The sequence below is a fragment of the Oncorhynchus keta genome, unplaced genomic scaffold (assembly GCF_023373465.1).
Source record: "Oncorhynchus keta strain PuntledgeMale-10-30-2019 unplaced genomic scaffold, Oket_V2 Un_contig_1599_pilon_pilon, whole genome shotgun sequence".
In the NCBI taxonomy this organism is placed as follows: Eukaryota; Metazoa; Chordata; class Actinopteri; order Salmoniformes; family Salmonidae; genus Oncorhynchus; species Oncorhynchus keta.
This window is the reverse complement of record NW_026279648.1, coordinates 376,683-396,405: the sequence shown is the minus strand read 5'-3', so window position 1 is coordinate 396,405 and position 19,723 is coordinate 376,683. Positions and strand designations below refer to the sequence as shown.

The 19,723-nt window shown below is 47.6% G+C and overlaps 2 protein-coding genes across 8 annotated transcripts in view; one reads left to right on the top strand and one right to left on the bottom strand.

Annotated features, from left to right (window-relative positions):
- Window positions 1-19,723, top strand: part of LOC118373852 (disintegrin and metalloproteinase domain-containing protein 22) — a 139,068-nt gene that overhangs the window by 91,280 nt on the left and 28,065 nt on the right. For 4 of the 5 annotated variants that reach the window (XM_052502627.1, XM_052502626.1, XM_052502628.1 and 1 more), the window contains exons 8-18: window positions 11,362-11,431; window positions 11,746-11,822; window positions 12,542-12,616; window positions 12,829-12,900; window positions 13,951-14,117; window positions 14,906-14,990; window positions 15,117-15,207; window positions 15,309-15,360; window positions 18,509-18,608; window positions 18,847-18,918; window positions 19,033-19,125. In XM_052502627.1, coding sequence (XP_052358587.1) covers window positions 11,362-11,431; window positions 11,746-11,822; window positions 12,542-12,616; window positions 12,829-12,900; window positions 13,951-14,117; window positions 14,906-14,990; window positions 15,117-15,207; window positions 15,309-15,360; window positions 18,509-18,608; window positions 18,847-18,918; window positions 19,033-19,125 — 954 coding nt within the window. Of the gene's footprint in view, window positions 1-11,219; window positions 11,275-11,361; window positions 11,432-11,745; window positions 11,823-12,541; window positions 12,617-12,828; window positions 12,901-13,950; window positions 14,118-14,905; window positions 14,991-15,116; window positions 15,208-15,308; window positions 15,361-18,508; window positions 18,609-18,846; window positions 18,919-19,032; window positions 19,126-19,723 lie in introns of those variants that run through there. The other variant, XM_052502629.1, reaches the window with a different exon arrangement.
- Window positions 8,227-11,184, bottom strand: LOC118373850 (claudin-12). 3 transcript variants are annotated; one of them, XM_035760116.2, is made up of 3 exons: window positions 11,026-11,184; window positions 9,834-10,091; window positions 8,227-9,670 (listed from the first exon to the last, which is right to left on the bottom strand). In XM_035760116.2, the coding sequence occupies exons 2-3, from the start codon at window positions 10,050-10,052 to the stop codon at window positions 8,864-8,866; spliced, it is 1,026 nt and encodes a 341-aa protein (XP_035616009.2). In that variant the 5' UTR covers window positions 10,053-10,091; window positions 11,026-11,184; the 3' UTR covers window positions 8,227-8,863. The 3 variants fall into 3 exon arrangements, with proteins under 3 accessions (XP_035616009.2, XP_035616010.2, XP_035616012.2); XM_035760117.2 differs by having other exon boundaries at window positions 9,834-10,086; window positions 11,026-11,161; XM_035760119.2 differs by having other exon boundaries at window positions 10,782-11,139.

The following is a 19,723-nucleotide window of genomic DNA, read 5'->3' as shown; positions in this document are numbered from 1 at the left end:
CAGACAGACAGACAGACAGACAGACAGACAGACAGACAGACAGACAGACAGACAGACAGACAGACAGACAGACAGACAGACAGACAGACAGACAGACAGACAGACAGACAGACAGACAGACAGACAGACAGACAGACAGACAGACAGACAGACAGACAGACAGACAGACAGACAGACAGACAGACAGACAGACAGACAGACACACACACACACACACACACACACACAGCTGTACTTGCATCCTCTCTGCAGTGTTCTGTTTGTACACCCCATTGGTTTTAAAGTTTATTTTTTGCGTTTTCCTTCACCCTGCTTCTGTGTGTGTGTGTGTGTGTGTGTGTGGCGGCATAACTCCTGTCTCCCATATGGCTAATCCATCTGCCCTCCTTCGACCTGGACAGAACCAGAACCACCAAGCCAGGCAGCCAAGAGGAGCCAGGCAGCAGGAAGGCAGCCGAGAGGAACCAGGGATCCAGGCAGTAGGAAGGCAGCCAAGAGGCACCAGAACCAGGCAGTAGGAAGGCAGCCAAGAGGAACCAGAACCAGAGAGCCAGGCAGTAGGAAGGCAGCCAAGAGGAACCAGAACCAGAGAGCCAGGCAGTAGGAAGGCAGCCAAGAGGAACCAGAACCAGGAGCCAGGCAGTAGGAAGGCAGCCAAGAGGAACCAGAACCAGGCAGTAGGAAGGCAGCCAAGAGGAACCAGGACCAGAGAGCCAGGCAGTAGGAAGGCAGCCAAGAAGAACCAGAATCAGGGAGCCAGGCAGCAGAAAGGGAGCCAAGAGGAACCAGAACCAGAGAGCCAGGCAGTAGGAAGGCAGCCAAGAAGAACCAGAACCAGGGAGCCAGGCAGTAGGAAGGCAGCCAAGAGGAGCCAGAACCAGGGAGCCAAGAGGAACCAGAACCAGGGAGCCAGGCAGCAGGAAGGCAGCCAAGAGGAGCCAGAACCAGGGAGCCATGCAGCAGAAAGGGAGCCAAGAGGAACCAGAACCAGAGAGCCAGGCAGTAGGAAGGCAGCCAAGAAGAACCAGAACCAGGGAGCCAGGCAGTAGGAAGGCAGCAAAGAGGAACCAGAATCAGGAGCCAGGCAGCAGGAAGGCAGCCAAGAGGAACCAGAACCAAAGAGCCAGGCAGTAGGAAGGCAGCCAAGAGTAACCAGAACCAGGGAGCCAAGAGGAACCAGAACCAGGGATCCAGGCAGTAGGAAGGCAGCCAAGAGTAACCAGAACCAGGAGCCAAGAGGAACCAGAACCAGGGAGCTAGGCAGTAGGAAGGCAGCCAAGAGGAACCAGAACCAGGAGCCAGGCAGCAGGAAGGCAGCCAAGAGGAGCCAAGAGTAACCAGAAGCAGGAGCTCGCCAGTAGGAAGGCAGCCAAGAGTAGCCAAGAGTAACCAGAAGCAGGGAGCTCGCCAGTAGGAAGGCAGCCAAGAGGAGCCAAAACCAGGGAGCCAGGCAGCAGGAAGGCAGCCAAGAGGAGCCAGAACCAGGAAGCCAGGCAGCAGGAAGGGAGCCAAGAGGGACCAGAACTAGGGAGCCAGGCAGCAGGAAGGGAGCCAAGAGGAACCAGGGAGCCAGGCAGCAGGAAGGGAGCCAAGAAGCTGACTAACATGGCTCTATGTGGGCAGGATGTTGGGACTGGGATTCTGGGATCGGTTCTCTGCAAGATGCTGCAATTTAGCTAAATCTGTGTGTGCGTGTTTGCGTGTGTGTGTGTGTGTGTGTGTGTGTGTGTGTGTGTGTGTGTGTGTGTGTGTGTGTGTGTGTGTGTGTGTGTGTGTGTGTGTGTGTGTGTGTGTGTGTGTGTGGCGGCATAACTCCTGTCTCCCATATGGCTAATCCATCTGCCCTCCTTCGACCTGGACAGAACCAGAACCACCAAGCCAGGCAGCCAAGAGGAGCCAGGCAGCAGGAAGGCAGCCGAGAGGAACCAGGGATCCAGGCAGTAGGAAGGCAGCCAAGAGGCACCAGAACCAGGCAGTAGGAAGGCAGCCAAGAGGAACCAGAACCAGAGAGCCAGGCAGTAGGAAGGCAGCCAAGAGGAACCAGAACCAGAGAGCCAGGCAGTAGGAAGGCAGCCAAGAGGAACCAGAACCAGGGAGCCAGGCAGTAGGAAGGCAGCCAAGAGGAACCAGAACCAGGCAGTAGGAAGGCAGCCAAGAGGAACCAGGACCAGAGAGCCAGGCAGTAGGAAGGCAGCCAAGAAGAACCAGAATCAGGGAGCCAGGCAGCAGAAAGGGAGCCAAGAGGAACCAGAACCAGAGAGCCAGGCAGTAGGAAGGCAGCCAAGAAGAACCAGAACCAGGGAGCCAGGCAGTAGGAAGGCAGCCAAGAGGAGCCAGAACCAGGGAGCCAAGAGGAACCAGAACCAGGGAGCCAGGCAGCAGGAAGGCAGCCAAGAGGAGCCAGAACCAGGGAGCCATGCAGCAGAAAGGGAGCCAAGAGGAACCAGAACCAGAGAGCCAGGCAGTAGGAAGGCAGCCAAGAAGAACCAGAACCAGGGAGCCAGGCAGTAGGAAGGCAGCCAAGAAGAACCAGAACCAGGGAGCCAGGCAGTAGGAAGGCAGCAAAGAGGAACCAGAATCAGGGAGCCAGGCAGCAGGAAGGCAGCCAAGAGGAACCAGAACCAAAGAGCCAGGCAGTAGGAAGGCAGCCAAGAGTAACCAGAACCAGGGAGCCAAGAGGAACCAGAACCAGGGATCCAGGCAGTAGGAAGGCAGCCAAGAGTAACCAGAACCAGGGAGCCAAGAGGAACCAGAACCAGGGAGCTAGGCAGTAGGAAGGCAGCCAAGAGGAACCAGAACCAGGGAGCCAGGCAGCAGGAAGGCAGCCAAGAGGAGCCAAGAGTAACCAGAAGCAGGGAGCTCACCAGTAGGAAGGCAGCCAAGAGTAGCCAAGAGTAACCAGAAGCAGGGAGCTCGCCAGTAGGAAGGCAGCCAAGAGGAGCCAAAACCAGGGAGCCAGGCAGCAGGAAGGCAGCCAAGAGGAGCCAGAACCAGGAAGCCAGGCAGCAGGAAGGGAGCCAAGAGGGACCAGAACTAGGAGCCAGGCAGCAGGAAGGAGCCAAGAGGAACCAGGGAGCCAGGCAGCAGGAAGGGAGCCAAGAAGCTGACTAACATGGCTCTATGTGGGCAGGATGTTGGGACTGGGATTCTGGGATCGGTTCTCTGCAAGATGCTGCAATTTAGCTAAATCTGTGTGTGCGTGTTTGCGTGTGTGTGTGTGTGTGTGTGTGTGTGTGTGTGTGTGTGTGTGTGTGTGTGTGTGTGTGTGTGTGTGTGTGTGTGTGTGTGTGTGTGTGTGTGTGTGTGTGTGTGGTGTGTGTGTGTGTGTGTGTGTAGGAGGGAGTTTATGCTGAGTTGTCTTTGTACAGAACACCATATGTCTGGCTCTCACGGTTGTGCCACCACCCTGCACTGCCTGTCTCAATAAAAGATGGATGTTATTATAGGGAATGTGAATTAAAGCTTCATGTTTGGGCATTCCTCTCCTTTGCATAAAAATATGATTAACAGAATGTATAGAGCGCATAGAAAGGTTGTGGTGATCAGCATCACAGAATGTAACATTCCAAAAACAGCCCTTCCTGGAAATGTAAATGTAAATGTGGTGGATTGGCTAGTTTACAAAGAACCAGTCGTCTCAATGGGGATACTCAGTGGACCCTCTCTGTACCCAGGACATCCCAGACTACCCAGTCCCTCAGGCTGTGCTGGGACCAGGGCTGGTTGGGGAGGTGTGGGGGATGGGGCGAAGCTGATAGCCTATGAATGTGCAGGCTTGGAGGGGAGGGTAGTGGTGGTGAGGGGGGTTCAGGACTAGGGGGATCCTTTGTGGCCTTTAGCCAAGCCCCTTCATGCACTCTAATGCAACACACACACAAACACAGGACAAATCCTTGGAACTCCTAAGCCTGAATGAAATGGGTGCTGCCCCCCCCCCCCACTCTATATTAATTCATCCGAGATACGGTCTCCCCCAGCAACCTAGGCCACGCCCTGTTCTTTTGTCCAAGGACATCTGAGCCCATCTGTGTGAGACCCTAATCCTACTCACGACACACACCCCGTGGACTGCATGTGTGTGTGTATGTGTGTGTTTGTGGGCAGTTGTCCCCCCAAACTGCTATCCTACCTTACCAAAAAGGGATTCATCAGTAAACAAAGACAATTGGACAAGAGAATCTCATTTGAGATGACTGTTTCTTAACAAAGTCCAAACATTAACCAGCATATTCATGTGTACAAAACATTATTCTACTTAGCTCACATATTCTGAAATGAAACCGCATATTAATATATACACATGTATCATGAAACAGAATAATAAAGAACAGACATGATACAGATTAAACTGTCATTTCTGTTCTGTATAGAAATCTACCATCACATTGACATGAACATGAGCATTTAGGTTTGCGATCCACCACTAATCACATTGGCAACATGAAAGCGTGAGATTAAACAGAGTACTGGTTGGTGTGAAGATTGTCTGTGGTGGGATGATGAGAGATGGTGTCTGTCCTTAGGGGGGTTTGTGACACATATCAAAGACTGTAACTCAATGGAGAGAGCTCACTCATCGAAGACTGTATATGATGATAGAGTTAGCTCACTGCCTGGTTGTTTCTGCCTGCACTGATGTGGAGGAAGCTGTTCTCTATGGACAAAGGCTGAGTTGGTTTAGGCCTCCCTGCGTGTGAGTGCTCCCAAGAGGTCTGGACCTTTATGGCAGACCTTCAGAGCATGGTTGCTGGTTCAAGCCCATTTAAATAGTACTGGTGTAGTTTGTTCATACTGTGTTCTATTCAGGCCCAGTCCCTAAAGGAAACACCATGTTATCAGTGTCAGGAACTAACTCCCTCAGGTTGGAAGAAACCTACTCTCAACTCGTCATTGTCTTTGCTACCAGAATGTGAACTATAGTCTTGTCTCTGCTCTTCATGCTGCTTCAGACCTTACCGGAACAATAAGTCTGTCTTGGTTCAGAAGAGTGTAGCCAGGGTTACCAGAACAATATGTCTGTCTTGGTTCAGAGTGTAGCCAGGGTTACCAGAACAATATGTCTGTCTTGGTTCAGAAGAGTGTCACCATGGTTACCAGAACAATATGTCTGTCTTGGTTCAGAGTGTAGCCAGGGTTATCAGAACAATATGTCTGTCTTGGTTCAGAGTGTAGCCAGGGTTACCAGAACAATATGTCTGTCTTGGTTCAGAAGAGTGTCACCATGGTTACCAGAACAATATGTCTGTCTTGGTTCAGAAGAGTGTAGCCAGGGTAATCAGAACAATATGTCTGTCTTGGTTCAGAAGAGTGTAGCCAGGGTTACCAGAACAATATGTCTGTCTTGGTTCAGAAGAGTGTAGCCAAGGTTACCAGAACAATATGTCTGTCTTGGTTCAGAGTGTAGCCAGGGTTATCAGAACAATATGTCTGTCTTGGTTCAGAGTGTAGCCAGGGTTACCAGAACAATATGTCTGTCTTAGTTCAGAGTGTAGCCAGGGTTACCAGAACCATATGTCTGTCTTGGTTCAGAGTGTAGCCAGGGTTACCAGAACAATATGTCTGTCTTGGTTCAGAATGTAGCCAGGGTTATCAGAACAATATGTCTGTCTTGGTTCAGAGTGTAGCCAGGGTTACCAGAACAATATGTCTGTCTTGGTTCAGAGTGTAGCCAGGGTTACCAGAACAATATGTCTGTCTTGGTTCAGAGTGTAGCCAGGGTTATCAGAACCATATGTCTGTCTTGGTTCAGAGTGTAGCCAGGGTTATCAGAACCATATGTCTGTCTTGGTTCAGAGTGTAGCCAGGGTTATCAGAACAATATGTCTGTCTTGGTTCAGAAGAGTGTCACCAGGGTTACCAGAACAATATGTCTGTCTTGGTTCAGAAGAGTGTAGCCAGGGTTACCAGAACAATATGTCTGTCTTGGTTCAGAGTGTAGCCAGGGTTATCAGAACAATATGTGTGTCTTGGTTCAGAGTGTAGCCAGGGTTACCAGAACAATATGTCTGTCTTGGTTCAGAGTGTAGCCAGGGTTACCAGAACAATATGTCTGTCTTAGTTCAGAGTGTAGCCAGGGTTACCAGAACAATATGTCTGTCTTGGTTCAGAGTGTAGCCAAGGTTATCAGAACAATATGTCTGTCTTGGTTCAGAGTGTAGCCAGGGTTACCAGAACAATATGTCTGTCTTAGTTCAGAGTGTAGCCAGGGTTACCAGAACAATATGTCTGTCTTGGTTCAGTGTAGCCAGGGTTACCAGAACAATATGTCTGTCTTGGTTCAGAGTGTAGCCAGGGTTATCAGAACAATATGTCTGTCTTGGTTCAGAGTGTAGCCAGGGTTACCAGAACAATATGTCTGTCTTGGTTCAGTGTAGCCAGGGAACAGTTCTTAGTGGACCTTACAGTGTCAAAAATCCTTTGGTCTCCTCAGCCTTCGGTGACAGCTAGCCTCTCAGCGGGTTGCTAACGCTCACGGTCCTCTCTGTCTGTCGTGTCTGTCACTCCAAGATGTGACAGCGGACTTCCTGGGGTCAGACAAGGCTCTGTGTGTGTGTGTGTCAGTCTCGAGGCGAGGCAGCATGCTGTCATCACCATCTCTGAATCAAACAATAATAACAAACTGACCTGGTGAGAAAAACTGAAAATTAAAAAGTGCTGTCAGGTTTTTCTAGGCCCTATATTTCCATGTACTGTGTCACTGACTGTGTAAATAGGATGGGCCAGCAACCAACACTGCTCCCTGGAATATGTACGAATCATAGCCTATTAGCCCGTAAAGGATTTTAAAAATAAATGCTTTAAAATGCACTTTCTTTTCCCGAAGGCCACAAAATGTCTCATTTCCATCCGTCTTTCAATTAGCAACTCATTGGGCGAGTTACAGGGACCTATCCAGCCCTACTTATCAGTGCAGATCATGGCGAGGATACTGTTGGTGAACAGAACTTACAGCCCATTAATCACTACTCTGACTGATCAATAAAGTGCCAAAGTGGAGCAATAACCAGCTGATACAGCACTAACCCTGAGGACCGGAAACAACCCATTACCCTGCTGCTTGTAATCCAATCTGCCTGAAAGATAAACCCAGCTCCATCTCAACTAGCCCTCTCTCTCAGGTTCACCCAGTTCAAATCACAGCACGCCAGGCGAGCCAGCTAAATGACTCCAACTAATACATTCACTCAGATTCACTGCAAACAGGTAACTAATTTTAGTGTGGCCTTTCTCTGGCCCTGTTAATCATGTTAAGTACTTAGTAATGGTAAATACATCTCTGATGGTACTGTGACACCAGTATTAGTCATCGTCGGCCGTGGCGAGGAACACAGTTTAATTAGATACAAATTTTATTGAGAAAAAGGTCTGGTGAACACATTTTCCATAGAGATAAGAACATTAGACTACATGCAGCACTGCAACAGAGAGAGCATGTCAGTTACGGCTGATACAAAGGGTATTTAAGATGAAGTCAACACACGAGTTAGAGGACAGTTTGGTCAAAACTAGTGTTTAGGGATAGAATGCAACAAATCACAGAATCCTTTCTCTAGATAGTAGATTCGTAAGAGGCCCAGTGCATTGTCAGTGTTCTACCATTTTAGAACCAACACAGCCAATGGAATGTGATGTTACAGTGTAGTGAAGCCCCCTTCATGTGAAATCAATGACAGTTTATTTAACTAGGCAAGTCAGTTAATGGCCTACCCCGGAAAATGCTGGGCCAATTGTGCACCGCCCTATGGGACTCCCAATCATGGCGATACAGCCTGGAATCGAACCAGGGTCTGTAGTGACACCTCTAGCACGGAGATGCTGCACCACTCAGGAGCCCAGTAGTGGATGAATGAAGTGGAAACAAGAGTAGCTCTACGTTTGCTTACACAGCTCAGTGTAGCCGTACAATTTGACAAAAAGGACAGGCGACAGATGGCAGTGTTCCGGAGCTAAAATAAGATGTTCATTTTGATGTTCCTTTGGTCTGAGTAGCAGACAGAGCCACAGTATGTGTTCTGGTTCAATCATACCTCCCAGGCACTTTAACAAAGGAGACAGTTCAACAACTACCTTCATGATATTGCACTTTGTGACATTTGATTGATTTACGGTGGCATCATGATATGTGAATTAGATACAAAATGATCTAATCCATGTGTACATATAAAAAGTCATGGCCTTAGAGCCACTGCTGTACTGTTGATGAGTCATTAGGACATTCATGTCATCTCACATGTTACAGCATATTATAATATTTCCAACGCCCAAAAACAGCACGTGTAGAAAACTAGCAGAACAAAGGAAACAGTAACATATTACAGTATTAATACACAAACAGAATAACTAAGCAATGTAATATGGCTGTTCTGAACAAGGCACAGCAGTAGTATTTATTAACAGACCAATAATATAAACAGGCACAACAAAGACATCACAGCCAGTTAGTGTCACTCCCTTTTACCTCACTACATCAAGTTACCGCACGGTTAAAGTACAGTTTAGTTCATTTCTTAGCAGTTGAAATATTAGTGAACACAATATACACAGTGTAGAAATGCTATGAGGTTTCAAGCAGATTTACATTAAGAGATGTACAAATAGAAAATATTGTTTTCTAATTGCGCCTATCAAAATGTAACAGTGAATTCAGACTTCATTATGGGACATCTCTGGTGTCCTTTCACCAGATGTGGAGCCTGCATACTAAACTGTGTCTAACAGTGCAGTGCTTGGTTGAGTGACGCACAGTTGTATTTCTAGTGCAGACTGACCAACAGTCATATCCTTCACTGACAGTACACACCCTTTACAGGAGACAGGACAGCTAAATGGAACCACGACTCAGTGTTCTTGCAGCAGCCCTCCCTCAGAGGCCTTGTGTTAGAACAGGGATGTCTATCTCTATGCCAGACATGCGTGAGCGTGTGGAGTAGCGGTGGCCTATGTAGCTGGGGGCGTAGCCCACCTGAGAGGGTGCATAACTCTGGGATGGGGCATAGCTGTAAGCCTGGTTCTGACCCACCTCTGACCCATACCCATCCGGGGCTGACATCTGGGACATATAGACCTGCTGAGGCTGCTGGGCCAGTGGGGCTACGCTCTGAGGGTAGCCCTGGGAGGGAGCGTAGGGCTGGGCATCCATCACAGTGGGGACGTACCCCTGTGGAGGGAAGGTCTGAGGGGGTCCGTAGACAGGGGAGGGGGGGTACCCGTTGGCTGTGAGGGGCTGGGTGGAGAGGGAGTTAGGAAGTGTGGGGAGAGGCAGCCAGAAGGGAGAGGGTAGCTTCTTACACATGCAGTACCACATGAACATCAGCAGGGCGGCGAGCATGAGGCCGCCAGAACAGCCGATGGCCACGTAGACCGCGAACCCGTCTGAGAAGATGCGGTCGTACCTGATGTTCATCTCTTTGGTCCGGAACAGGAACCACACGGAAGGCGCCAGGGCGATAGCACCACCCAGGAACAGGAACATACCGGCCACTAGGTGGCAGCCTGCGCTGTTGACCAGACAGCGGGTATTCTTGATGTCTGTCTCAGCCTTATCAGAGCAGCAGCATGTCTTAGACATGCCTGCCATACATAGCACCAGGGCCAGGGAGCCAAACAGTAGCCCAGTCGGCAGGCAGAACTGGAGCAGTCGCAGGTCCAGCTGGTCCACTTTAGAATACCACTGTGGGGAAAAGGAATAAATGAGAAGTGATTCATGCAAATCTCAAATGACAACCTGTTTCCTGTATAGTGCACTACTTTAGAGCCCTATGTGGCAGTGCACCATATGGGGGGAATATGGGATGCTGTATGTCCTTATGATTGTGCGATCATCAGACCTGTACCTCTGAGTCGTAGTAGTAGCAGCCAGAGTAGCCATCTTGTTTCACACACTTGGCCCACAGGCCATCATAGACGCTGATGTTCTTGGCGTTTTTGTTGAAGGTGACAAGTCGTGTCACTCGCCACTGTGGGATCAGCGCCGCCACAGCGATGCCGCCCACGGAGATGAAGGCGATGATGAAGGAGAAGGCATTGGTGGCGTGGATGTCCCGGCACGACATAGCCACAGACAGGAGGTGATGTCAACAGGACTTCCTGTTCTTTTGGATAAAGAGAGAAAGGGAAAACGAGGGAGATCAGTACTCAGTCAGATGAACTGGGCATCCAGATTTAGAGGCCTGTTTAACTCTGATTATAAATAGAGGTGACATAGCATTCCCTATTCTGCATGGCAGGAAGACCTTTCTGCTTGACAACAATCCACAGCATTACACTGTACTCTTAAACAGCATCAACGTTTACACCACTGAGGGAGGTGACCCAGCTACAGGCAAACCCCTTATATGTTCCTATTCACTAACACAGTTGACCTAGAATCTGCATGTGACTGAAAACAATGCTCTCATTTCATTGTAACTCAGACACTTACAAACTAAGCCTATTAGGCAAGTACTGTAGTACTGCTCCACAACAGGGGCTGTCCAGAAAAACAATGGACAATAGACTGGACTACCCTTTACTACCGTTGACAATGGTTATTGCGCCGTAATGCTTCTCAATGCAGTAAACTCAATTGTCTCAAAGTAGAACCAGTTATTTACCAATGTGTAACAGGATCACTATGTTTACAGCGCTGGAATATAACCTTAATTTACTGTGTGGATGTTCTACGGAGCAGACTAGCATAACATGACAGACACGTAATAAGAATTCAGTAGTGAATGCGTGTAGTCAGTGCGCAGCTAGCTAATTAGCTATAATTCAATTAGCTAGTTAGCCTACTAACTTACTTTAGTTGTTCTCCCCGTATGCTTGTGAAGTTGTGGATGTCATTTAGCTGTGATGTCTTCTACATGTAGCTGTTCAAACAATGTTGATACAAGCTAGCAATCATTAACCAGCTGACTAGCTAGTTAACGTTAGCTAGAAACCTGTTGCGCCCTGGATTGTCGAAAAGATGGGACTAGCTAGCTAAACGCTAGAGCTCACAGAAGCTCAACGGAGTCTATGAAAAAGAGTGGTCGAACTTCATACCTTTGATTTTTGTAACGTTAACGCGTTTATTAGGGAGAAATCGCAGCCATTCCAATTCGTTGTTGAGTTGTTCAGTTCCAAGGAGCTGCTTCCCGTCCGTAGCGCACTCGCTTCTTGCGCGTCCCCGTGGTCGGCAAGAGAATGTGACGTCACCCGCTCATTCATATTCACATTTTACTGGCCTTGGTCTGTGTGGTTGAGTGATGATGACAGACTTCGCACTTTATTCCGTTTATATGAATATACATGGTTGGATGATTAAAAAATATATATATACAAAAAAAGAGAGAAAATAATGAATAATGACCCTCCACCTTTCTTTCTAATGTCTTGCAGGGTGATGTCCAGATCCACATGATCTATAAATCAGCAGGACAAGAGGCAGCAGCTTACTTCCTTCCTATTGGTAAGGTATCTGCTGTAAGAGTTATGAGGGGTGGATTAAATTAACGAACTATTGGAAAACTGACAAATAAAATAAATATTGCAAAACTATTAGCTCTGGCCACACAATCTGATTGGTTACCATGAGTTGCAGCTGAACCAATATCCAGTATCAGAGCCTTAGGCCTATAGAAACACATAAGCCTGAGTAAACATAATATAGAACTGCATAGTTTGGTTACTGTTAGATGTGGAGAACGTTATAGTGAATGTTATAACCCTATACGCTAACAAACAATAATATGCTAACCCTCCTTTGTTTTTGTTTTTCCCCAGTTGACCTCCCAGAGCCTCCTTTCCCCAGCCCTCCATTTCCTGGGTCAAAGGTCATCCACAGGAGGAAGAAGAGACAGGTGAGTGAGAACTGTAGAATGCCCCAGGTTTTCCTCCTGCATCCCTATGGCCACACTTATGGATGAGTCATAATTTACTGTAACTGGGGAAGGAATGCTGAGAAAGGAGTCATCTTGAGTTCAGTCGTGTGTGTGGTGTGTGTGTGTGTGTGGTTGAGAGAGTGTGTGTGTACTATATAATCGTGCATGCTTATGTGTGTCTGTATGAGCGTGTTGGAGATAATTTAAATACTCCTCTGTGTGTTCTTCACGTTGTTGACTTTGCATTCTGTATGTCAATTCACTGAGGTAGAAATGAAGGTGATTTCCTTGTCACCCCTCTCATCCTCTTGTTATAAAATATTCACCATGTGAGTGAAGGTTGTTCTCTGTGGCTCCTCATCCTCCACTGCCTGCAGACAGACAAACTGGTGTGGATGTGTCTGCATCTCTCTCTCTCTCTCTCTCTCTCTCTCTCTCTCTCTCTCTCTCTCTCTCTCTCTCTCTCTCTCTCTCTCTCTCTCTCTCTAGACGGGGGGGGGTTACAGGAAAGCACAGACAGATCTGATGCAGTTGAAACATTCCATCATCCCAGCATCATTCTTCCTGTTTCTATGATGTATTTTGGTGGAAACAGTCATCATACAAATATAATGTTTTTACAGTAAGAGAGAGACAGTTTTAATGCGTGTGTGTTAGATCCATTGTTGCTTACCGTCTGCCCTGTGTTGCTCTCGTAGGCCCCGCGGGTTGGAGGCAGTGTAACCGAGGAGACCAAGTACATCGAGCTGATGGTGATCAACGACCATCTGATGGTGAGAGCAGTCCGTCTGTGTGTGTTTATGATTGTGTGTGTGTGCTCTTTCTTTCACTGATGTTACCCCCAATAAAGAAGCCAAGGGTTCAGGTATAAGACTGATGATCTCTCTCTCTCTCTCTCTCTCTCTCTCTCTCTCTCTCTCTCTCTCTCTCTCTCTCTCTCTCTCTCTCTCTCTCTCTCTCTCTCTCTCTCTCTCTCTCTCTCCAGTATAAAAAGCATCGTCTCTCTGTTGGTCAGACAAATAACTACGCTAAGTCTGTGGTCAATATGGCTGATATGGTAAGTTACCTAACATAATCTTTTTGGTATTGGATATTTTGAGCTACATGAGCCTAGAGACAGTAGACTCATCTGGTCTTTAGAATCTCAACCAATCAAGGTCGGAATCTTCAGTGTCAACGTCTGCAACGATAACTGGTCTCCTCAGCCTCGTCTGTCTGCTGTGCTGCTGAAATCTGATAGGCCCGTTGCAGAGGACAGGGTCACATTTGAAAGTTGATAGGCTGGTGGAAAAGGGTCATATCTGTTTGCATGCCCTTGATATTTAGTGATGACATAAAAAGGATGCTATATAGGGAATGGTGTGTGTTTGATAGATGTTTTGTTTTAAGAATAGAACTGAAAGCGTCCCTGTCCACTGTGCATTGTTGATTTAATGGAATGTTTTTGACTTACTGTGCAACCACAAACAGACAAACAGACAGGCCTAAATATAGACAACAGTGACCCTTCCTGTACCCTCCCTCTCCTCTGTGCATCAGTCCCTCGCTCCTCTCTGCGCACCTGAGCCTAAAAACAAACAACAATCCCCTCCCTTCTTCTCCTCCATCAATCCTCTCCTTTCTCCCCTCTCCATCTCTGTCCATATGAGACTACTGCTGGTATTCAGCTAAATCAATCAGTCTTTACAGGTGTCCTTTCCTCCCTCCCTCCCCTCACCGTCTCCACTGTTTATCTGGGCAGTCAAACAGGTTGTTTAATAGATTTTCATCCTATTCAGGCAAACATGTTCTCTCACTGTACCACTCGTCCCCATTGTGTCCTTTGAAGAGACTATTAGCCTCTGTTGATTCTGTCTGGCCACGGAGCAGTGTTCTCATAAGCTGCTCAGATTAGAATCACAAACACTACCATTATTTGTTGTTATCCCCCCAGACATAAGTCTGTTGGAATGGATGTTGTCATTAGATCTCAGTCAGCTTTCAAAGTCATTTAGGTCATTTAAGTAGCTTTGTAGGAAATACTCTCAAGAGACAGACAGCACTGTATTTCCTGTAGCTGTTCTGTTGGTCTGATGTTTGGTGTTCTGATGTCACCCTCCCTTCCCAGATCTTCAAGGAGCAACTCAACACCCGCATCGTGCTAGTTGCCATGGAGACGTGGGCGGCTGACAACCGGTTCAACATCGACGACGACCCCATGGTGACCTTGAGGGAGTTCATGAAGTACAGACGAGACTTCATCAAGGAGAAGTGTGACTCCGTGCATCTTTTCTCGTAAGCCTGTCTGCCTCTGTTTTGGCTGGGGGAGAGGGGGTGGTATGGGTTCTGTCTGTCTCTGTGGGGTGGGGGAGAGGGGGTGGTATGGGTTCTGTCTGTCTCTGTGGGGTGGGAGAGAGGGGGTGGTATGGGTTCTGTCTGCCTCTGTTTGGGCTGGGGGAGAGGGGGTGGTATGGGTTCTGTCTGTCTCTGTGGGGTGGGGGAGAGGGGGTGGTATGGGTTCTGTCTGTCTCTGTGGGGTGGGGGAGAGGGGGTGGTATGAGTTCTGTCTGTCTCTGTTTGGGGTGGGGGAGAGGGGTTGGTATGGGTTCTGTCTGTCTCTGTGGGGTGGGGGAGAGGGGGTGGTATGGGTTCTATCTGTCTCTGTGGGGTGGGGGAGAGGGGGTGGTATGGGTTCTGTCTGTCTCTGTGGGGTGGGGGAGAGGGGGTGGTATGGGATTGTTCTGTCTGTGTGGGGTGAAGGAGAGGGGGTGGTACGGGATCTGTCTATCTCTGTGTGGGGTGGGGGAGAGGGGGTGGTATAGGTTCTGTCTGTCTCTGTGTGGGGTGGAGGAGAGGGGGTGGTGTGGGTTCTGTCTGTTTCTGAGAGGGAGTGGCATGGGTTCAGTCTCTGAGTGTGTGACTAACTTCAAACCATGCTTCCTGTCAGACTGATTTGTAATAGACTGTCATAGCCCCAAATGAAAAAGTTAACATTGGCTGTTGGTGACATCCTTATTTGACTGGACAAAAAAGTCTGGGAACCCCTGGTTTAGAGATTTAATCACTTCCTCTCTTTTTACCAGAGGGAACCGGTTCCATAGCAGCTGGGGAGGAGCTTCCTATATGGGAGGAGTCTGTTCTCTAACTAAAGGAGGAGGAGTCAATGAGGTAAGCCCCGCTTCAGGATGAAAATGGACCTTAATCAGCATCTCTTTTAGGCACAATTTAAGAACTTATTCTCTCTCTCTGTTCTCTCTTTCTCTTTCTTTCTTTTCTCCTCCCTTCCTCTGTCAGTATGGCAAGACAGATGAGATGGCCATAACCCTGGCCCAGTCTCTGGGACAAAACATTGGCATCTTTTCTGACAAGAAGAGGATCCTCAACGGTACAATCCTGTACACGTACACACACACACACAGGCCACACACACACTGGCCACACACACACACTGGCCACACAGAGACATGTATGTTGTGTGTTCCACAGGCGAGTGCAAGTGTGATGACCGTTGGTCTGGCTGCATCATGGATGATGTTGGGTAAGTTTCCTCTAAAGTACTTTGTTTCCCAAACAACCTGTCGCACACTGCCACGGCAACAGACCCCATCTCCCGCGGCAATGCTGACATTCCAAACGTGTGTTCCCTCTGTGCATCTCTGTTTCGCTGTGATGTCATAGTGTGTTAGTCTCTTAGTCTCTCACTATCTGACCATGTTAGAAAGGATGGAAGTACTGCACTTTTAACCACTAACCCGAACTCACCATAACCTTACCCCTAACTCTCAGCCTTAAACCTAACCCTCAACCGTAAACCTAACCCTAACTCTGAACCTAACCTTAACTCCGACTAAGAACTAATATCTCATATACTTGTTCATCAGTTCTGATGATAATGCCACCTTTGTTCATCTTAGACTGGCCAGAAAGTGACTACCCAGAAAAATAGTCAGTCTGACTTAGTTGGACATTTAGACAGGGAAGATCATCTGAATTAGGACAAATAATACATTCACAGTGATTATCTTGTTAGTGTTGACTGGGTTAACAATGTCTGGAGCATTAGAAAATACTTTAGACTGCATTGTAGTTCAGGAAATATTCCACTAGATGGCAGTAAAGGCTGTTGTTTACTCCAGACATCAGTAACTTCAGGCACTGGACTGTTTGGCCAGGGATTCATATTAGTAATACTATCTGTGAGTGATTGGTCATGTCCTGAACTGCCACGTAGAGTTTCACCAATCACATTCTATATTCTGAATAATATGTTATACCTCTCTTGGTTAACTGTGGAGCTCTTGTACTGTCCTTGTCAGCCAAATGTTTACTGTTCATTGTGTGGTTCTGTGTGTACACGCTTGCTGCTTTGCAGCTTGTGTGTGTGAGTGTATCTATATGGATGCAACTGTGTGTGGGCACTGTGTGTGTTAGTATGGAGGATGTGTGTCTTTACCCCTCTTCTTTAATACCTCTTGCGTTTCCCCTCAATCCCAAATGGGACAGCAGGTGAGCAGAAGCTTGGCTGGAACGCTGCTCGTGCAGTTTGAACCAATCGGCTGCCTGGAAGGGTTGTCAGTCATCTCAACCTTTCCCATTCCATCCAATAGCATTACGGCCTCTGTGGCTCGACGTCCCGCCGTAGCTTCGTCTTCTTCAGATGATGATGCAGTGTAAAGAAATACAGCTCTGTGGTCTGATCTCAGCTGTATTTATTTATGTTCATTATGTACATATATTTTTCAGATTTATTTTCATATATTTTTTCAGTTTTGGGCTGATGTCACTCGCTGAGCACTTTTGGAGCAACGGATTGTTCTACTGTTATACTCATAGGGGGGATCCCTTTTCCCCCTTAAAGCTTTGACAATGAGCCCTACCCATCATGTCTTGTCCATCTAACCGATTGATACAGTCTGCAATGTCATTCCCGTACGAGACCAATGTGATTTATCTCCATTAATACTGTACTCAACAGCACGGACCCCTTTTAGGATTCTATCTTTGATATTGTTATCTGACTTTAGCAACCTCTCCGTGGGGTCAGCATGTCAAAGGTCAGAAGTTATTATTTACCCTTTCCCCAGCACATGGCTCTTACCCAGACTCCCTCTCTCTAAGCAGAGGTCAATGGTATTTCAGACACTCGTATTCAATGAGCAAGTATCAGTCACTTTTTATTTTCTCTTCTCAGCGCCTGCATGTCTGTTCCTGTTAACTAATACTGACAGTTTACTGTGTGGTGGTTCTCTCCATCAAAAGGGTTGGGGTTCTATCTGGGTTCCCTAAATAGTGTGTTCTATCTGCTCTGTGTGTGTGTGTGTGTGTGTGTGTGTGTGTGTGTGTGTGTGTGTGTGTGTGTGTGTGTGTGTGTGTGTGTGTGTGTGTGTGTGTGTGTGTGTGTGTGTGTGTGTGTGTGTGTGTGTGTGTGTGCACAATTGGGTTGTTAGCCAGCCTGGGGGTGCCATAATGCACTAGATGAATGAGAGACTTGTGTTTGTATCACACTGGGTTCCTCTGTGTCAGGTTCTTCATTACTGAGGGTTTTACTATGTTGAGGCTATGTTGGGGCCACCGCCCACAAATGGGAAATGTTCTTTATCAGTCATCATACACTATCCTCTCTTCATTTAGAGTGTTTAGCGAGAGAGAAGAAGAGACCAAGAGAAACATAGAAAGAAGTAAGGGAAGGTTGATGTATATCTATATTGCCATTGGAGGTCTCTCTCTCTCTCTGTTATTGTGAGCCTTTGTTTGATTCCTAATCAGTATGACTCTCACTACTATTGTAAGTGCTACAATAATCCAAACTGAACTCAGTCCCTTGACTTCCACCATTTCCTTTCTCCGGGAAAGCTCCTGTTGGGCCCAGGATTTGCTGCATTGTGTTTACAGCACTCGCTCCCATTAGCCACTCACTAGCATTACTACTCAAAGCGGATACATATTTGCTGTATCAGTTAGCAACAGTGCTATGGCGAGACAGGACAATGGCGTCTGAGGCTAAGCCCTGATTGCAGGAATGCAGAGCAGCAAGGGGCCAACACTAACAATGACAGACTACCAACAGAAAGACCCCTGATTGATTGTCAATTGCTTACTAGAAAACCAGGTGCTATTGATTACTTCAAGGCAAAGGTGGTCAACAGAAATGTATTAATTTCAAGTCAATCAATTTCTGCAACAAAAGACACCTTTGTCCTTAAGCTATCAATGGGACCTGATTTCTGCCACCACACATCACAGATTGTGTGAAGGTTATGATTCACAACCAGAAGCAACAACAAGGACAATAACAACAACAATAATAATGTGACAAATATTATTTCCTCTACACACCATCAGTCAATATTAATCTAGTATGCCAATGCCTTACCGCTACTCTCCCTATTCTCTGTCCCTGACTCTGACTGTGGTCATCAACAGATAAAAGGTGTGTGTGTGTGTGTTATTCTATAGATGGTGGGCTGTTAGTCAGTCTTGTTCAACACGTTTTGTGGTGAATGCTTCCTTCCTGTTCATATAGGGTCATTTGTAAGTATATACCACACTACTGGCCTTCTCTCTGTAAGGACAACGCTAAAGCAACACAAGAGTGGCACAGTGTGTCTCAGAGGGATGTGTGTTGTTGTTGACGTGCTGCAGTTGTTTCCACTGTAACTGCGTGACTCTGTGGTTGTGTTGAACAGCTTCTACCTGCCCAAGAGGTTCTCCAACTGCAATGTGGAGGAGTACCACACCTTCCTCAACACTGGTGGTGGTGCCTGTCTCTTCAACAAACCCATAAAGGTACACACACACACACACACACACACACACACACACACACACACACACACACACACACACACACACACACACACACACACACACACACACACACACACACCTGGAGGGGATAATGAAGAAAATAACTTCAAAGCTTATAATGCACTTTTCTTAAATTTCACCCAAAGCACTTAGATAAACCTAACCTCTCTCCTCTCCCCTCTCTTTCACTCTCCCCCCTCACTCTCTGTGACTCCAGCTGGTTGACCCTCCAGAGTGTGGGAATGGTTTGGTGGAGCCAGGGGAGGAGTGTGACTGTGGTAGCCCAGCGGTGAGTAGCTGAGAGTGGACAGACATTGGCCCTAAACACCTCTGGTCCTGGAGAATCTACAGGGAACCTTGATTCATATGTGTTTGTTTATATGTGTTTGTGTTCCTTCACTAGGAGTGCGAGAGGGAGGGAGAGAAGTGCTGTCAGAAGTGTACACTCACACAAGGCTCAAAGTGTAGCGACGGACTCTGCTGTAACAACTGTCAGGTACAGGACACTATGCATTGTCACATCACACACTTATGCACATATGCATAATCAATCAATCAATCAATCAATCAATCAATCAATCAATCAATCACTCAATCAATCAATCAATCACTCAATCAATCAATCAAATGTATTTATAAAGCCCTTTTTACACCAGCAAATGTCATGAAGTGTTATACAGAAACCCAGCCTAAAACTCCAAACAGCAAGCAATACAGTTGTAGAAGACCGGTGGCTTGGAAAAACTCCCTAGAAAGGCAGGAAGCAAGAGAGGAACCAGGCTATGAGGGGGTGCGATTCCTCTTCTGGCTGTGCCAGGTGGAGAGGAACCAGGCTCTGAGGGGGTGCCAGTCCTCTTCTGGCTGTGCCAGGTGGAGAGGAACCAGGCTCTGAGGGGGTGCCAGTCCTCTTCTGGCTGTGCCGAGTGGAGAGGAACCAGGCTCTGAGGGAGTGCCAGTCCTCTTCTGGCTGTGCCGGGTGGAGAGGAACCAGGCTCTGAGGGAGTGCCAGTCCTCTTCTGGCTGTGCCGGGTGGAGAGGAACCAGGCTCTGAGGGAGTGCCAGTCCTCTTCTGGCTGTGCTAGGTGGAGAGGAAC